The 17,500-nt window shown below is 43.0% G+C and overlaps 1 protein-coding gene across 1 annotated transcript in view; it reads right to left on the reverse strand.

Annotated features, from left to right (window-relative positions):
- LOC105901480 (glutamate receptor ionotropic, kainate 2-like) overlaps positions 1–17,500 on the reverse strand; it is a 56,897-nt gene that overhangs the window by 25,327 nt on the left and 14,070 nt on the right. Inside the window, 5 exon segments of the mRNA XM_012828951.3 lie at positions 4,124–4,297; positions 5,837–5,890; positions 6,323–6,504; positions 11,453–11,710; positions 12,657–12,824. Coding sequence (XP_012684405.2) covers positions 4,124–4,297; positions 5,837–5,890; positions 6,323–6,504; positions 11,453–11,710; positions 12,657–12,824 — 836 coding nt within the window.

Below are 17,500 nucleotides of genomic sequence, written 5' to 3' on the forward strand. Positions count from 1 at the left end.
CTGGTTCAGATTCCTCGCTCTTTTAAAGAAGGCCAAGTTCTTAATGACGTTTGAGCAAAACTAGCTAACCGCAAGCCGTTGTTGTTTGACAGGACATTCTAAGGTAACATTCTTTGCGCGTCTGTGTTGCGGCTAATATTTTGTTACAAATCTTACTGGCGCTAAACCATCAATTCTGATATGTTATTGCAAAATTTGTATGGCTGTCACAAAATCCCACGGCACACCTGGCCTTGCCTCACGGCACACCATTTGGGAACCAATGCTTTAAGGTAATCCATAGGCCAGTGAGAGAAGGCCCTTTTCCAGTCTACAGAAAACCAGTGCGAATAGTGGCAATTTTGCCAATGGTTCAGTTATAAGACAAGATTCTGTGCTGCAGGTTTTACGTGATGGGAAAGAACTATTTTAAAAACTATTTTAACAAGACAGAGAATAAGAACCACCACACTTATCCTAATAAACTCTAGGCACCCATCGAGTGTGTGTGTGTGTGTGTGTGTGTGTGTGTGTGTGAGTGTGAGTGTGTGTGGTGTGTGTGTCAGTGTGAGTGTGTGTGTTCTCAAGCATGCATAGAGCAGCTGTCTGTGTGTGTTGAAGTATTACTGAGCTAATGATGGCTTCTGGCTTTCTTGTATGTGTGTGTGTGTGTGTGTGTGTGTGTGTGTGTGTGTGTGTGTGTGTGTGTGTGTGTGTGTGTGTGTGTGTGTGTGAACAAGTGAGAGAGAGAGTCTTGGTGTGCACTGATGTATCACTGATCCATAATGGCTTCTAGCTAGTGTGTTTGTGTGTGTGAGAAAGCTGTGTAAGAATTTTTGTGGCCTTTGTATGTTTGTGGCAGTGTGTTCATTTTTAATATATTTTGTGTGCTTTCTTCTATGTGTGTTTCAGCAAATTGGTGTTTCTATGAGCATATATCCTTTATGTGTTTGTGTGTGTGTGTGTGTGTGTGTGTGTGTGTGTGTGTGTGTGTGTGTGTGTTGTGTGTGTGTGTGTGTGTGTGTGTGTGTGTGTGTGTTGTGTGTGTGTGTGTGTGTGTCTGTGTCTGTGTAATTATGTTTTGTAGAAACTGTTGCATTTTGTGTGTGTGTGTGTGTGTGTGTGTGTGTGTGTCTGTGTGTCTGTGTGTGTCTGTGTGTGTTATGTATGCACACCTTGCTCTCCCAGTACGACTCCTGGCTAACAGCTACAAGAGAAAAAAACACCCTGTGGTTTTAATGTGTGTGTGTGTATGTGTGTGTGTGTGTGTGTGTGTGTGTGTGTGTGTGTGTGTGTGTGTGTGTGTGTGTGTGTGTGTGTGTGTGTGTGTGTGTGTGTGTGTGTGTGTGTGTGTGTGTGTCTGTGTGTGTGTCATTGAGTCATATAGTGGTGTGTGTGTGTGTGTGTGTGTGTGTACATTGTGTCAAACAGAATTATGAGTAATAGAGAGACATCTATAGTTTGATATTACAGTAAAAGATGGCCAGAGAAAGACACATATACACAGAGGACAGAAGACAAGAGAGACAGACAGGCAAAGGGGACAGACAGTGAAGAAGGAGAGACAGAAAGAGAAACAGATTGCGAAGGAGAGAGACAGAAACAGACAGACAGACGAAATGAGATGATGACTAAAATTCTTCCTGTCTGCCGTCTGGCAGGCCAGGCGACACTGACTCCCTTGGAAACCCGTTTCCATGGAGACGCTTTCCCTCCAGAGGAACTGTTGCACGGGCGGATGTCTATAAATATGCAGCCCAGATTTCAACTAATCTTGCCTTTACATGCACATACATCAGCTACACACATCATAGATGATACACACACACACACACATGCACGCACACGCGCGCACACACACACACACCCATGGTGGCGGTTCATGAAAAGAATCTAATCACAGCTCTGTTCTGGCAGAGTTTTCTGACAGTCATTCAATTGTATTTCAAGAGCAGATATCAGATACAAACAGTACTGTCATGTCCTCAGTCCTGGCAGCACTTGATGCCACAGTGCCTTATAGAGTTTCAGAGGAGGGGAGCGGAGAGCTGCAGTCCAGTTACTCCAGGCCAGCGAGAGCAGTAGATAACGACTAAAGGAGTTTAAGTGGATGACAGTAATGTGGGCTACAGCAGTAGAGTAGGGCCAGCAGCTGTAGAAATCTATGGGCAACAACATTGAGATTAAATATAGAACAGCAGTGAAGAATATGGGCTTGAGTGAAGAATATGACCGTTTGAGTAACAGCGCTTTATATGGGGAGTGGTAATGTATACGGCCCACAGCACCAGGACAATACGGTATATGACTCACAGCAGAGGCTGTGCTGTATATGAGACCACAGGTCGGTGCAGAGAGAGAATTAATGACTCCCTCACAAACCCCCGACCCACCTCACACCCCCGCACACACCACCGCTAACCCGACCCCAGAAAGGGCCGTTTATTAATACGAGCTGTAGGTTCACTGCACAGTCGATACGCATTCAGCCTCAACGTTTAGATTTACACCTCCAACATCCATCACCCCAACATCTACATGAAGTTAGCATTGTGGGGGGGGGGGGGGGGGTGAGTAATGGCAGATGAACTGCTATCCTTATCATGTCTGTGTTAGCATTGGGGGGAGGGGGACAAACCATGGCCGATTAACTGCTATTCCTATCATGTCTGTGTCTCAGTATACAGGAAAGTCCACACACCGAAAGTAGGTCCCAGTATATGTTATTTATTTCAACACACCAGTTTATTTGTTCCCTCTGAATTGTACTACACCACCCCACTGGTAAGAGTGGCTCTTGGCAATGGGCTCAATACAATGAAGGTTCCACGGTGTTCTCTTCCTAGGCTATGTCATGGCCCTGTTTACACACCTACATCCCTCCCAGACCTTTGGAGATGAACCCCACTGAGGTGACTTGTGCATGACTTTGTACTGTATAATATTTGGAGATGAACAGCCTTGAAGTCCCTTCTCTCCACTGCTGTTACTAGCAATGGCTTTCTCAGGCTCTTTAGGGATCTGCTCTGCACTGCACCACAGCATGGTCTCTTCTCCCGTAGAGCGGAGCAGTCTGTCTCTCAGACTGCATCTTAGAGCACTATCACTCACAGGCCGATGATTTTGAATGAATCTTGTGTAAGCGGGTCTCATTCACAGTGGATAAAGCATCTGTTAATACAGCCGGCGTAAACGGCAGCGCATGAGCGACGAAAGAGACGCTTAAGGGCGAGAGGTGAAGGTGTGGTCAAAGGCACAAAGAGGGCAGAGCCAGGCTGGAGTTAATTAGCGAAAGGTTAATGCCGACCAACGGCAGTGCCGAGGGAACTCTTTTGAAATGAATACGTCAGGCGAGGTTCCAGTGTAAGAAGACAGCAATATAGTCGTGAGTTCTGAACTGCGTTCCGCAGGAGCGCTTTTACCGTCGTGCTTTTTCTGTTGTTCAGAACAATTCATTTTGTTGACACATAGGTAGGTTGTCAGACAAATTTGAAAATGCTTAAGCCACATCCCTTTGAACTGACTGTTCAATTTTTTAATCACGGTGTGATTTTTGAGCCTGTAAAGAAGTGTCATAGTTTTGCTCACTTAAATTCCATGACAAGCTATTTTTGTCGATCAATATATCCCATAAACGCACCCATTCTGGAGAATTTATTTAGACCTAGCATGTCAAATGTATAACATTCTCAACATGTGTTACACATTCAATTTAATAATCTAAATCTGTCTAATAGAACATTTGCAATTTAGGAGCTAGGTACCGAAACGTTAAAATGCACAGCTTTGTTTAAATGTTAATTGTTTAAGCAGCCATTCTGGCACTTGCTGTGTGTGTGTTGGTGTGTGTTTGTGTGTGTCCGCGCATGTCTGTGAGTGTGTGTGCTCATGTGTGCGTGAGATCACATCTCCTTACCGTCATGAACCCGTCCAGCAGACACACACTTAGACAGGAATGAGTCATATAGAAGTAAGACTGAGTCTGTGTTAGTGTGTGTTTGTGTGTGTTTGTTAGTGTGTGTGCGTGTGTTTGTTAGTGTGTGTGCGTGTGTGTGTGTTAGTGTGTGTGTGTGCGTGTGCATGTCTGTTTGTGTGTGTGTGTGTGTGTGTGTGTGTGTGTGTGTATGCGATCACATCTCCTTACCGTCATGAACCCGTCCAGCAGTCCTGAGTCCGGTTTGGGCGGGGCCTGCAGCCTCTCCATGGACCATTTCTCAATGATGGAGGTGACCTGTGTGCTCTCTGTGTTCAGGATCCTAAAGCCTGTCATGTTCACGCCGCTGTAGCGGTAGGGCTCCATGTCCAAAGCAAACAGGTCCTGCAGGGAAAACAGAGTTACTGAAGCTGCTGATCGGAGGACAATAGATGAAAAAACTGTCTGGATGTGTAGCTATGTACATGGATCTAACCCTATCTGACCCTGATAGGGCTCTGTTCTGGGAAGAAAAGCAGTCTAAAAGAACTTAAGAGATCCAGAAAAGAGCTAAATACAGTTCTTTTATAGAGGCCATGGCTGTTTAGATGTGTAGCTGAGTCCGTTTCTGATATGGACCTGATCTGGCTCAGATCAGACCCAAAAACACACCTCTTCCAGATTAAGCTGTAGTCTGAGTCGAATAAGAAAATAAAGGGGAAAATAAACTAGATGTACAGCAGGCCGAAGAGAGACTAGATAGATCAAAACTGGAGTTTACAGTAATTGAGACTGTATCTTTCATTTAGAGTGTAGAGTTTAAAACTACTAAATTTGGCCCTGATATGGCCTTGTAACCCTTTGCAGAGTGAGGTTTAATGAAATAGAACCTTCATTGGCATGGCAACATTCTAATCCCATATTAGTGATGGTGCTCCTCGTGGGGGTGAACCTGCTCCAGGTCTCGGCATCACATCTGCTCTAGCGTCAGCAGAGCTCCTCTCAGAGTTGAATAAACAGCCAAAGAGAATGTTTCATTATAGCCTAGATGATTCTCTTTGATTTGATTCACTTTGAAGATTTTTCTCTCACGCACGAGAGGAGCGTGAAGCAATCTACAGTGCATACAGCAGACGCGTAGCTCACCCGGCCCAAAAGAAAGCGTGCCTGTTTGAGACTGTTGAGATTACGCTATTTTATTATCCATAAGGTACAGCACACAGGAAGTGGGATTCAAGCTATCATAGAGTATCCACAGGTGAACTGTTTCTTAAATCCATTGCCTTGAGCACTTGGCTTTCTTGGCATAAATTATTTTGTTGCTTTTTTGGCAAATATGAGAAACAGCGCCGATCTGACTTTGGCTCTGCAGAGTCATTAGTCTTGGAAATGGTTCCTGGTCCTCGAGGTTCTGTGGAGTGTGTGGTTCTCGAGGTCAGTGGCGTCATGAGGAATAAGATCTGAGGCAAGAATTGAGTGGATTCTTTCTAAAGTTCTCATACAGTAAATGACATCAAAAAGATCCAGAACTTCAGAGGCCCTCTCCTCCTGTCAGAATCCCTCTCTGTTTCAGATGAAAGGCTGTCTGGTTGCTGCTGACAGGCGTGAACGCTGGGAGAGATCATTTTGGGGGAGATGATAACACAGCAGAAGGCTTGACATAAACTCACAAACTTTTGTTCTCCCAGCGAAATTTTGCATCTCATAGAAACACTTTCACTCACTGGGACATCAAACAAAAGATTATGCGAGGGATTCTGTGTGTATCTCTGTGTGTGTGTGTGTACCTGTGTGTATGGGGTTGTATGTGTGCATGGGTATATGTAGTTTATGAGTGTGTGTGTGTGTGTGTGTGTGTGTGTGTGTGTGTGTGTGTGTGTGTGTGTGTGTGTGTGTGTGTGTGTGTGTTTGTGTTATTGTTGTATGTTAGTTTTGGTCACTCACCAGTGTGGTAAATATGAAGTGATAGTATTCTGTCATCATGCCCATAGAGAGAGCCTGTAGGGGAAAACATGTGTCATTTCATGACAAGTTCATATTTACTTTTAAAATATCAACCATAAACATGAGTCATATGCATGCGTGTTTGTGTGTGTGTGTGTGTGTGTGTGTGTGTGTGTGTGTGTGTGTGTGTGTGTGTCAGTGCATTCAAACATTTTAGAGTTTGACAAAGGAACGAGTTAGAAAGAAAAAGAGAGTGTTTGTGTGTGTGTGTGTGTGTGTGTGTGCGTGTGTGTGTGTGTGCATGAGATAGAGAGAGAGAAAAGAAAGCAAGGGCGGAATGACATTTTCTTTCTTGCTTTCTTCCCTCCTTCTTTCATCTTTCTGTCTTTGTTCTTTCTTTTCTCTGTCATTTCTTTCTTTCTTTCTTTTTTCTTCAATCTTCTCTTTGACAGTCACAGATGAGCAGATGCAGATGACCCTCGCTACCTGTTTTAGGATCCAGGCAGCCATCTCGTGTCCGCAGTCAAAGATGACATGGAACTCCTTGGCCTTCTTCATCTCCTTCAGCAGTGGCTTGGCATCCTTGGTCTCGGCCGGCAGCTGTCGGATCTTCAGACGGATGTTGTAGCGCGAGGGAGCCTTGATCAGCTCCTGCAGCCGGATCAGCCCTGTGGAGAAGAACCCTTCATAGAGTATCATATCACTGCTACAGGCTTTGTATAGAGCAACACCGCTATAGAGTCTACAATATCACTGGCCTTCATAGAGTATCATATCACTGCTTTTGGATCTATATAGAGTATCACTGCAATAGTCTATGTATCACTGCCCTTCATAGAGTATCACATCACTGCTACAGCTTTAATATAGAGTATCACTGCAATGTAGTCTACGATATCACTGCCCTTCATAGAGTATCATATCACTGCTTTTGGATCTATATAGAGAAGCATTGCTATAGAGAATACAGAATATCACTGCCCCTCATCATAGTATCATATCAGTGTCATCAGTAGCACTGCTTTACACAGGACTTACATAGAGTAGTTGTGTTTAGCAGGAGTGGGCTATAGACAGCGCATGTTCTACTTTGAAGGAGGGCCTTTACAGATCCCGGGTACAGGAGGCAGTGCATGCTGCAGCTGTCGCCAGCCAGTTGTGCACTGTTGTGTATCCTGCCAGCCTTGCTATCCTTGTATAACTAAAATCCCCATGCACCAAGTCAGCCAACATAACTAAATATAACTCATCAAAACTAAACATAAACAAAATTCCCATACACCTTGCCAGGCATAGATAAATACATGATAAAGTGGCCATATTACCTACTGTTAATTGTTAACCTAAATGTATCTCTTTATCTGTTTATAAAATTGATGTTTACCAACCAAATTTTCTCTCTCTAATAGTGTGACCTTTGCTCGCAAACGTAGATGGCTGTTAAAACATTGTTCCTCATCACCATATCCATTAAGCACAACAACACGTATTGGCAGCTGAACTCCACCCACTGACTTTGTTTCTTTCTTCCCCTGTTAGTCTAGACTATCTTCGCTGTGGGATGCTGCTGTAGTCTCTCCACCTGACCTACTTGCAGAAACCCTCGGCCTACACCTACTCACCCCCACCACACTGTCATGCACTTGTTCTACCCCATACTCCGTGCTAGCTTTACCTGCAATGTAAAGAATTGCCACCATTGACATTGTTTTCTGTTCCATTGCTCTACTTACCATTGTAATAGTAACCGACGAGCACACTGTATACCCACTACACTGTTCTGCAATACTTGAATTCTCTCTCCACACCTTATCCACTATCAATTTTGTATGTATCATGTATATACCATGTTATGCTGGTATGTATTGTGTACATTTACCACATCCTGATACGTGTATGAATTAATCTGCCATGTTTCAGATTGTCTCCCCTCCCCTTCTCCTCCCTCCCCCTCTGCTCTGTAAAGCGCCTAGAAACCATTTTATTGTGACATAAATAAGATTGAATTTAATTCAATTGAAGTAGTACTAGTAGAAATACCAGTAGTAGAATTGCAGAATAGCTATATAATCCATAGAATAGCACTGCTATATCACACAGAATACTATAAATGTTCCATAGGATGTTACTGCTGTAGACTTTACATAGCATTTTACTGCTACAGCCTTTACAATATATCCTGCAATGGATTTTTCTGTATAGCACTGCTATCGGCTTCCAAACTATAAACTTTACATGGCATGTCATTGCTAGTGATTGAATAGAGAATATCATTGGTAAAGATCTTACATAGAATATCACTACTACAGACTTACTTCATTGAGTATCATAGATATTATCGTAGATTTTACAATATATCATTGCTATAAATGTGCCACTGTCTTTCCTCTGTACTGAAACACACAGAGGAAAGGCTGTCCAGGGACTGTGGTTTATTCAGCTATTGGCCAAAGGGAGGAAATTACATTGAAAATAGCTCTGAGGGGAAATTAAATTTGAAAGGCTGTATTAATATATAAAACACAGAGAGGGGATATATCATTCAGATCGATGTTAATAATGTTCAAATGAAATGAAAAGCGAGCGAGAGAGATATAGGCTTTATATGTTATTAATACTTTATAAAGGTGCAATAGAATACTTGATACCTGATTTAAGAGCTAAGGTTTGAACTCTGAGGATTCTCTCTTCGCTTTTACAGATTTTAGAATTAGAAAAGAGCAGACTAGACGTCAGCACTGACACCATGTCTTTAAGTTCATTCTACTATTTCTAATTCAATGCCCACAATTCATTGTGAAACCTGAAACCTGATTGGTGGCATATACTGTATAAGCTCAGTATCTGGTAGCGACTGTGACTGGGAAGGTTTTGAGGAGACCCAAGGAGGAGATGAGAGGAGACAGAAGGTTATTATTTTTATTGGGCACTGCACCTAAACGCACTAATGGATTAAAATACTTTAAGGAGAAATGTATTATTCATGAGAGCATATATCAGGTGAATATAAAAGCAACCATAAACCCATCATCGTAAAAAAAAAAACAGCTATAAAACAAATGGCGCTTGGCACAAATTAACCATGGGGAAAAGAAGGCGATAAACAGTATCAGTGTATAATCTTGTTGTTGTTTGTCTGTCTTTGTTTCTTTGTGCTTGCTTGTGTATGTGTATGTGCGTTTGTGTGTTTGTGTATTTGTGTCTGTGTGCGTGTGCGTATGTGTGTGTGTGTGTGTGTGTCTGTGTGTGTTTGTGTGTGTGTGTGTGTGTGTGTGTGTATGTGCATGGGTGTGTGCGTGTGTGTGTGTATTTCTGTGTCTGGTTGTGCTGTGCCTGAGGCATTATGATATTTGCCTGTAACACGACGTGACTAGAAATCACTGCATAGCACTGAGCACATGGAGAGGCAGAGTCTCTAGGTAAGACAGCATGTCATGCTTCACTGTGCTAATGAAAATTAACTTTTTAGGTGCTTGCTTTTTGTCTGTGTGTGTGTGTGTGTGTGTGTGTGTGTGTGTGTGTGTGTGTGTGTGTGTGTGTGTGTGTGTGTGTGTGTGTGTGTGTGTGTGTGTGTGTGTGTGTGTGTGTGTGTGCATATGTTTGTGTGTGTGTGTGTGTGTGTGTTTGTGTGTGTGCGTTTAAGGTGCCCAATGCATTATGCACGAAATAAGTACTACACAAAAAGAGCTGTGAGACAAAAACAAGAGAATGATATATTTCATTATATTTATATTTATATTTATATAATACAATATTTCAGCTGTACTTTTTGAAGTTTTCACAGCCTTCATGATGGCTAATTACTTTATTAACTACTTTTTATTTTCATATCTTTTATCATAAATAAATAAATTATTTACAATATTTAGTAATTATTAATTAATTATTAATTCTATGAATTCAATTTCCATTTTGTTAAAGCTACTTAACTAACTAACTAACTAACATATTATTTATTTATCTATGTATATTTATTCATATGATTATATAATAATCACATATAATATGTAATACATACATATTCATAAAAAATATACATACATGGTGGAAATAAAGGTAGTAGTTATAGAGAATGAGCACGCACAAGTGCTTTGAAAAAACTCAGTCAGAGATAGAGAAAGAGAGAGAGAAGGGATGTGATTAACAGAGGCATGCTGATGATAACCTCTGCTGTTCATCATATTATTAATCAGAAAAATGTCCTGCGGTTAACCATCACTTTAACATGCTGAGACTACACCACCACACACCATCATCAGCAATCAATATTTCATCTCTAGATGCGAGAGGTTGTGTCATGCTGATACTTCCATCCACCCTTTCTCTCTCTCTCTCTTTCTCCCTCTGCCCCTCTCTTTCTCTCTCTTTCTCTTTCTTTCTCTCTCGCTCTCTCTCTTTCTCCCCCTGCCCCTCTCTTTCTCTTTCTTTCTCTTTCTTTCTCTCTCTCTCTCTCTCTCTCTCTCTCTCTCTGTCTCTCTCTCTTTCTCCCCCTGCCCCTGTCTTTCTCTCTCTCTGTCTGTCTGTCTGTCTGTCTGTGATTCTACTTCGTCTTTCTATATCTCTTAATGCTACATATTTTTGGTTTCTTGGTTGATAATGCATGAATATGGGTTAAGTATAGGTAAACTGATGTGTTCATTTATGTATTGTTTATTTGTGCATTGTTTCATAACCCAGTCACTTAAATAGTTTCAACATTTATAAACACTATATATTACACTACACAGCAACTGTCCCTGTCTGTGGGGCTGCTTATGCCTCTATCTTCCGTGTATCTGCTTGCTATACTCAGGATCAGCTAATCTTTCACTCGGTTCACTCTCACTTTGCTGTTATCATGGAGTACATTGATGTGTCCATTTTATCCACTCTTTCTCCATCTCTTCATCCATCTCTCTCTCTCACACACACACACACACACACACACACACACACACACACACACACACACACACACAACAACGCAACACTGCAACCCCTGTCATTATTTAATCTCTTCATCTCTCACTCTCTCTATCTCCCCCCCCTCATGTCCTTTGACTTCCTCTCCTCCATCTCTCCTTTATCTCTCCACCTCTCTAACTTTCCTCCCTTCTCTTCCCTGTCTCTTATCACCGTACTCCATGGTGACCGATCACCATTTGAAGAAGTTGACTGAGTGCGGGATGTCTCTTTCGCTCCCTCTACTGTTCTCTCTCCCACCCCATCTTTCTATCTCTCCCCCTCCCCCTTCTATCATTCTGTCACACCTGTGCTGCCGTCTGCTGCGCTAGACCAGCGTGACCTTCCTCCACTTGAAGCTATTGACCCGGAAACAGGATGGCTCTCTCTCCTTCTCTCTACCCCTCCTGTCTCTTCTCCCTCTAACACTCTCTCCAGATCTCAACCTCTTCCTCCTCTCTCTCTCTCTTTCTATCTCTCTGTATATTCTGCTGGCTTACTTGGGTGTCAGTTGCGTGCTGTTTGTCATTGCCAGGTAACCGTGTGTATAGTGCTTGTTTTGTGTCGTCATGTAGAAAAAACTATGAAACATGAAAGTGACATGAAACAGGTTCATGCTTAATGCTGGCAAACCAGTTAGTAGTAGCCTCTACAGCAGGAATCTCCGTCTCTCACCTGTGCTGTCGTCGTACACCACCGTGACGGTCCTCCACTTGAAGAAGTTGACAAGGTGAAGGATTGCTCGGCTGAGGGAGCTGAAGTCGGGGTAGAGGCTGGTGTAGAAGGCGTCCCTGTTGTCCGACACCTGGTGCTTCCAGCGCGTCTGGATGTGAGGCACACCCAGCGCGTTGCAGATTGACTGCACGGCATTGGCTGAGGAGCTCTGGGAGGGGCCGAAGATGGCTGCCACGCCCAATGAGAGTTGGTCGCAGGCTGTTGGGGGGTGGGAGAGGTGGGGTGGATAGTAAGATGAGATGTTAATATTAGGGGAATGTGAGTGTGCTATGTTTGATTTCACAGGAGGCATACACATTTGCACATACACACACACAGAGTATCAAAAGGATACCATCACAAACACAAACAAAACACACAAAGTAAAAATTCTGTTTCCAAAATGCATGTCCAATTATATCCTGGAAGTGTATTCTTTATTTCCAAATTAGCTTTTTAATTTATCACCATAGCAGATGATTGCATGTCTCCAACTAACTGAATATTTCTTCCTAGCAAGCTGAATGCTATTCATGTTACTGACAACAATTTGAATTCAACAAGGTCTCAAGTGATTGTTGAAGAATACTGTAGCAGGATATAGAAAATCACTTGAGAGACTGGACAGTAGCAATAAATACAACCTGTTAAGAAAAAACGGGTCATTGTCATTTTTTGCCATTGAACACATTGAATCACTCCTCATGAATCACATGTAAACAATCAATGTTTGAGTGACAAGTCATTTAGTAAACATTCCAAAAATATCATGTCACTGAAACCAATGAAGCATATGGTTGACACATAATGACAACAGGTTTGACCCATTTTCATGTTATGACTTATATAATGAATAGATACCTAGACTACACAGCAGATGATTTCACCTACCCTTTTGCAGGGATGTACAAAACGTTTGCAAAAAATTGCTGTTATGATATGCACAAGTTGCACATTTTTGAGAATTTAAATTCTGATCTGAGAATGTACTAAAGTGACAAAGAGAAAACCTGTAATTATAATAACACCTACTACTTTCCACTACATTAACTCTTCCCACTACATCAATATACAAATATTAAAATATTTCTTTAGAGAGAAGGAGATGTGCGAAAGACACGTATACACACACACACACACACACACCCACACTTGATATCCTTACCTCTTCTAGAGGCCTCGAAGCTGTCGAAGACGTTGATTCTCTGGATGTCGTAGGTGAGTGTGGTGTTGGGTAGTAGTGTGCGGTTTCGGTTGATGGTGTTCAGAGCGAATTTAAAGGCCAGCTCCTCCGGTCCAGATGGACCACTCTCTATTGACTCAAAGATCCCCCCTGCAACACACACACACACACACACACACACACACAAACACATTAACACAGACAGCAAATACTTTCTTGTTAGCACTAGTTGTGAGAGAACACATTATTATCTTTACACCCATGAGAGAATCCATGAGAAAACACATATGACTACCTTTAAACACACACATACTGATACTGCACACACACACACACACATGCTCACATACACATACACTCATACACATACACATACACATACTGTCATACACATACACATACACATTCACATTTGTAATATTTGTAGGTGAAGGAAGGGCACACGGAGACAGAGAGAAGATACGTCTGTTTGCCGTTTACTTATAACTCGAATGCCCGTATACAGATAGTGAAGTGGCTCATACAGATACCGTAATTACCGTAATACTATGGCCAACATTACTGTAGTATATGTGAACTACTACACTCCTCCCTCCTAGATTATAACCTATATAGCCAGACTACATACTTCATTGCATTAGTCATTCCTTAAACTACATATGCAGGGTTCAATTAACAGTAACATACCCTAAACTTCATAATCATAACAGTAAGCAGTCTGAACATAATTACTGACTAAATAAGTCATTATCTCTACATGAACATTTAGAGATTCAGTCTTTCTGGTGTTGTTCGCTGTCTTTCAGGATAGCGGCGCTCAGGTTGAGCTTCCGGAGATGCACCAGCAGCTGCATCTTCTTGCTCCGTGCTTTCTGCTTGGTCCTCAGAGCTTGCTGTGTAGTCCAGGAAATCGCTGTCATCCATTCTGCTTGGACACGTTGAAGCTTTAGATGCCCGAAGGTGATCCACATGCACCTTGACTTGGCGTTGACCTATTTGCACTACATAGGTCAGAGGTCCTTTTCGTTGCAGAATTTCCCCTGGAATCCACAGTTTCTTAGGATGTCTGAAATCTCGAACTAACACCCTCTCTCCCAGATTAAACATCCGGAGAGGCTTTGCCCGCTTGTCATGAGCCTTTTTCTGTTGTAGCTGATGCTTGACCACCACTTCGGATATGTCCGGCTTCAGTAATGACAGGCGAGTGCGTGGTTGTCTTTTCAGGAACAATTCAGCCGGGGTGCGTTCAGTGACTGTGTGAGGAGTGTTTCGATATGTGAACAGGAACCGAGCAAGCCGTAGATGGGGTGACACAGACTGTGCTTCCAGTCGCGTCCAGGCTTTCTTGAAAGTCTGTACCGCTCGTTCCGCTGCTCCGTTAGACGCAGGATGGTAAGGTGGTGTGAGAACATGGCGTACTCCGTTATTCTTGAGAAACTGCTCAAACTCCGTCGATGTAAAGGGAGGGCCATTGTCTGACACGAGCACCTTTGGCAGACCATATGACGCAAAGAGGTTCCTGAGAAGATTTGCAGTCTTCTCTGCTGTTTGTTAGTTGTGTAGGCAGGACTTCTAGCCATTTTGGAATAGACATCTACTACCACCAGGTAGTGCTGCTTGTTGATTTCAGCGAAGTCCACATGTATCCTTTCCCACGGTGTTGTAGCCCATGACCAAGGATGAAGAGGTGCTGCAGCAGGTCTGTTCAGTGTAGTCTCACACGCTGCACACTGACTCACGTGATTCTCTATCTCTTGGTCTAGTGCAGGCCACCACAGGAAACTTCTGGCTAATGCCTTCATCCGTGTCATTCCTGGATGTCCCTCATGCACATCTAACAGAAGACGGCTGCCTGAACTTCGGCGGTATAATTACCCTTGACCCCAAAGAATACATCCCTGGTCTGTAGACAACTGGTCCTTCCTCAAGTAAAATGGCTTGAGCTCTGGATTGGGCACAAACTTTGGCCATCCTGACAATGTCAGATCCAGGACCTTAGAGAGGATTGGGTCAAGTCTAGTCTCTTCTGCTATGTCTTTGGCAGACACGGGCAACTGCTCAACATGGGACACACAGAAGGCTTCATTCTCATCTGTGCTTTCATCAGCGTCATGCTTGCATGGAAGACGTGACAACGCATCTGCATTGGCGTGGTCACTGGAACGTCTATACTGGATGTCATAGTCATATGCCAGTAGGATTAAGGCCCAGCGTTGCATGCGGAGTGCAGCAAGAGTTGGAACTGCTGATTTGGGGCCTAATATGGTCAAAAGTGGCTTGTGGTCGGTCAAAAGCACAAACTTCCTTCCATACAGGTACTTATGGAATTTCTTGACACCGAATATTATGCTCAATGCTTCTTTTTCAATTTGAGCATAATTTCGCTCACTTGATGAAAGAGTCCTTGATGCAAAAGCAATTGGTTGCTCTTCACCAGAGGGTAGCACATGCGAAATTACTGCACCAACACCATATGGACTGGCGTCACATGCTAGCCTAAGAGGCTTCTCTGGGTCATAGTGTGCAAGACACTTACTGTTCAGGAGACGCTGTTTGCAGGCTTTGAATGCGTCTTCACATTTCTCTGACCATGTCCATGGTGTGTCTGTGTGTAGCAGCTGGTGAAGTGGATGCAGTAATGTAGATACATTTGCCAAGAACTTTCCATAATAATTAAGCAATCCCAGGAATGATCTTAGCTCTGTAACATTCTGTGGAGCTGGTGCGTTTACTATGGCTTCTACCTTGCTTGCTGTTGGGTGAAGTCCTTGTGCATCAATTCTGTATCCGAGGTACTCCACTGAATCTTGTAAGAATGCACACTTTGATTTCTTGATCCTTATTCCATGCTTTTCCAGTCTTTTCATGACTTCATCCAATATTGCTAAATGTCTTTCTTTTGTAGGCGCTGAGACAAGGATGTCATCCATAAAGCACACTACATTCTCCATTCCATGAAGGATTTGGTCCATTGTGTGTTGGAACACTGCCGGAGCTGTGGAGACACCGTAGGCCAGACGGTGGTATCTGAAGAGGCCTTTGTGTGTGTGTATCGTCAGATACTGCTCTGATTCTGGATCAAGCTGCAATTGTTGATAAGCGAAGGACAGGTCAAGTTTACTGAAAACTATTCCGCCAGCCAGAGTAGCAAATAAGTCCTCAGCGTTTGGTAGAGGATATTCCTCTGGGAGTATGCATCTATTCACAGTCACTTTGTAGTCACCGCACAATCTCACAGTCTTGTCTTTCTTTGGTACTACGACGATAGGTGCAGCCCAATCACTCCTTTCCACTTGTGTAATGATTCCGTTCTTCTGTAAGCACTCAAGTTCTTTTTCCACTGCTTCCCTCAACGCATAAGGTACTGGTCGTGACTTGTGGAAGATTGGTTTGGCACTGCTCTGCACTCTAATCTTTGCTCTGAAGTCTTTAATCTTCCCATATCCATCCTTGAACAAGTCTTTGTGCTTTTCAAGCATGTCTTGCAGTGTGAGTGGTTCAGTTCTCTGAAGGCTGAAGATCTTGCCCCAGTTCAGCTTTATCTTCTGCAGCCAATTTCTTCCCAGCAATGGCGGTTTACTGCCTTTAACCACCACAAGTGGCAACTTCCACTCTTGTTCCCCATACTTCACCGGCACCAGGACCTTCCCCAGCACAGGTATGATATCTCCTGTGTATGAAGACAGGTGAATGGCAGCTGGTTTTAGTGGGCAATTCTTCAGTTGCTCCTGATAAAGGGACTCTGGAATCAAAGATACTGAAGCACCCGTATCCACTTGCATTTTCACTGGTTTCCCAGATAACTCCATGCTGACAAAAATGCCGTCTTTCTTTCCTTGTGCAGTGTATACTGTAAACAATTCCAGCTCATCGTCATCACCATCTTCTGAGTCATCCGTTTCCCTGGTTGCTATGACCATTTGCGCTTTGTCCCTCTGTCTTATTTTCTTGCAGACTCTTTTCAAATGTCCAACCTTCCCGCATCCATGGCATGTTTCAGTGCGGTAGTGGCATTCAGTTGGTTGATGGTTATCTTTGCCACATCGATAGCACTGCCATTTCTCTGAAACCCGTTGTTTTCCTCTAGAATCATCCTGCCGGTCGTAACGTGAACTTTGACCTTTCATGTGATTTCGTCTTTCACTTGAAGTATTGAAGACTTTGTTAACTGCACCTTTTGGTTTCTCAGCATGTTCTCTCAATTCTTTTGTGTCCTTGTAGGCCAATTCTAGAGCAAGTGTAATTTCACAGGCCTTTTGGAAAGTGAGTTCTTTTTCAGAGAGTAGCCTTTTGTGATACCGCTCCCCTAAGAGGCCACATACAAACTTATCCCTGAGTGCATCATTGAGAAATTGTCCAAAGTCACAAGTGCTCGCTAGTTTCTTCAGTGCAAGGATATATTCAGAGACTGATTCATCTTGCTTTTGCTGTCGTTTGTAGAATCTGAAGCGTTCCGCTATCAAGATAGGCTTCGGCTTGAAATGCAGTGACATGGCTTTCGTGAGGCTATCGTAAGTCTCCTCACTGACTTTTTTCGGTGCAACCAAATTTTTTAGTAATCCATATTCAGTCGGACCCAAAACACTCACGAATACATCAGCATTCTTCCCTGCATCAATGTCATTTGCAGACAGCCATCTTTCAAACCTTTCCAAATATGAATCAAAATCTTCTTTCTTACTGTCAAATTCCGGAACCTTTCCGATATATGCCATTTCTGCAGTTGTAGTCTTATTTGAATGTCTCTGCAACTTTATAATTCCCCCTCTTTCAAGAAACCCTTCAGTTGACTTCCCTTTCAGTTAATCTCCGTTTTTCTTTGTCAA

This window comes from Clupea harengus, chromosome 15 (genome assembly GCF_900700415.2).
Source record: "Clupea harengus chromosome 15, Ch_v2.0.2, whole genome shotgun sequence".
Classification (NCBI taxonomy): domain Eukaryota; kingdom Metazoa; phylum Chordata; class Actinopteri; order Clupeiformes; family Clupeidae; genus Clupea; species Clupea harengus.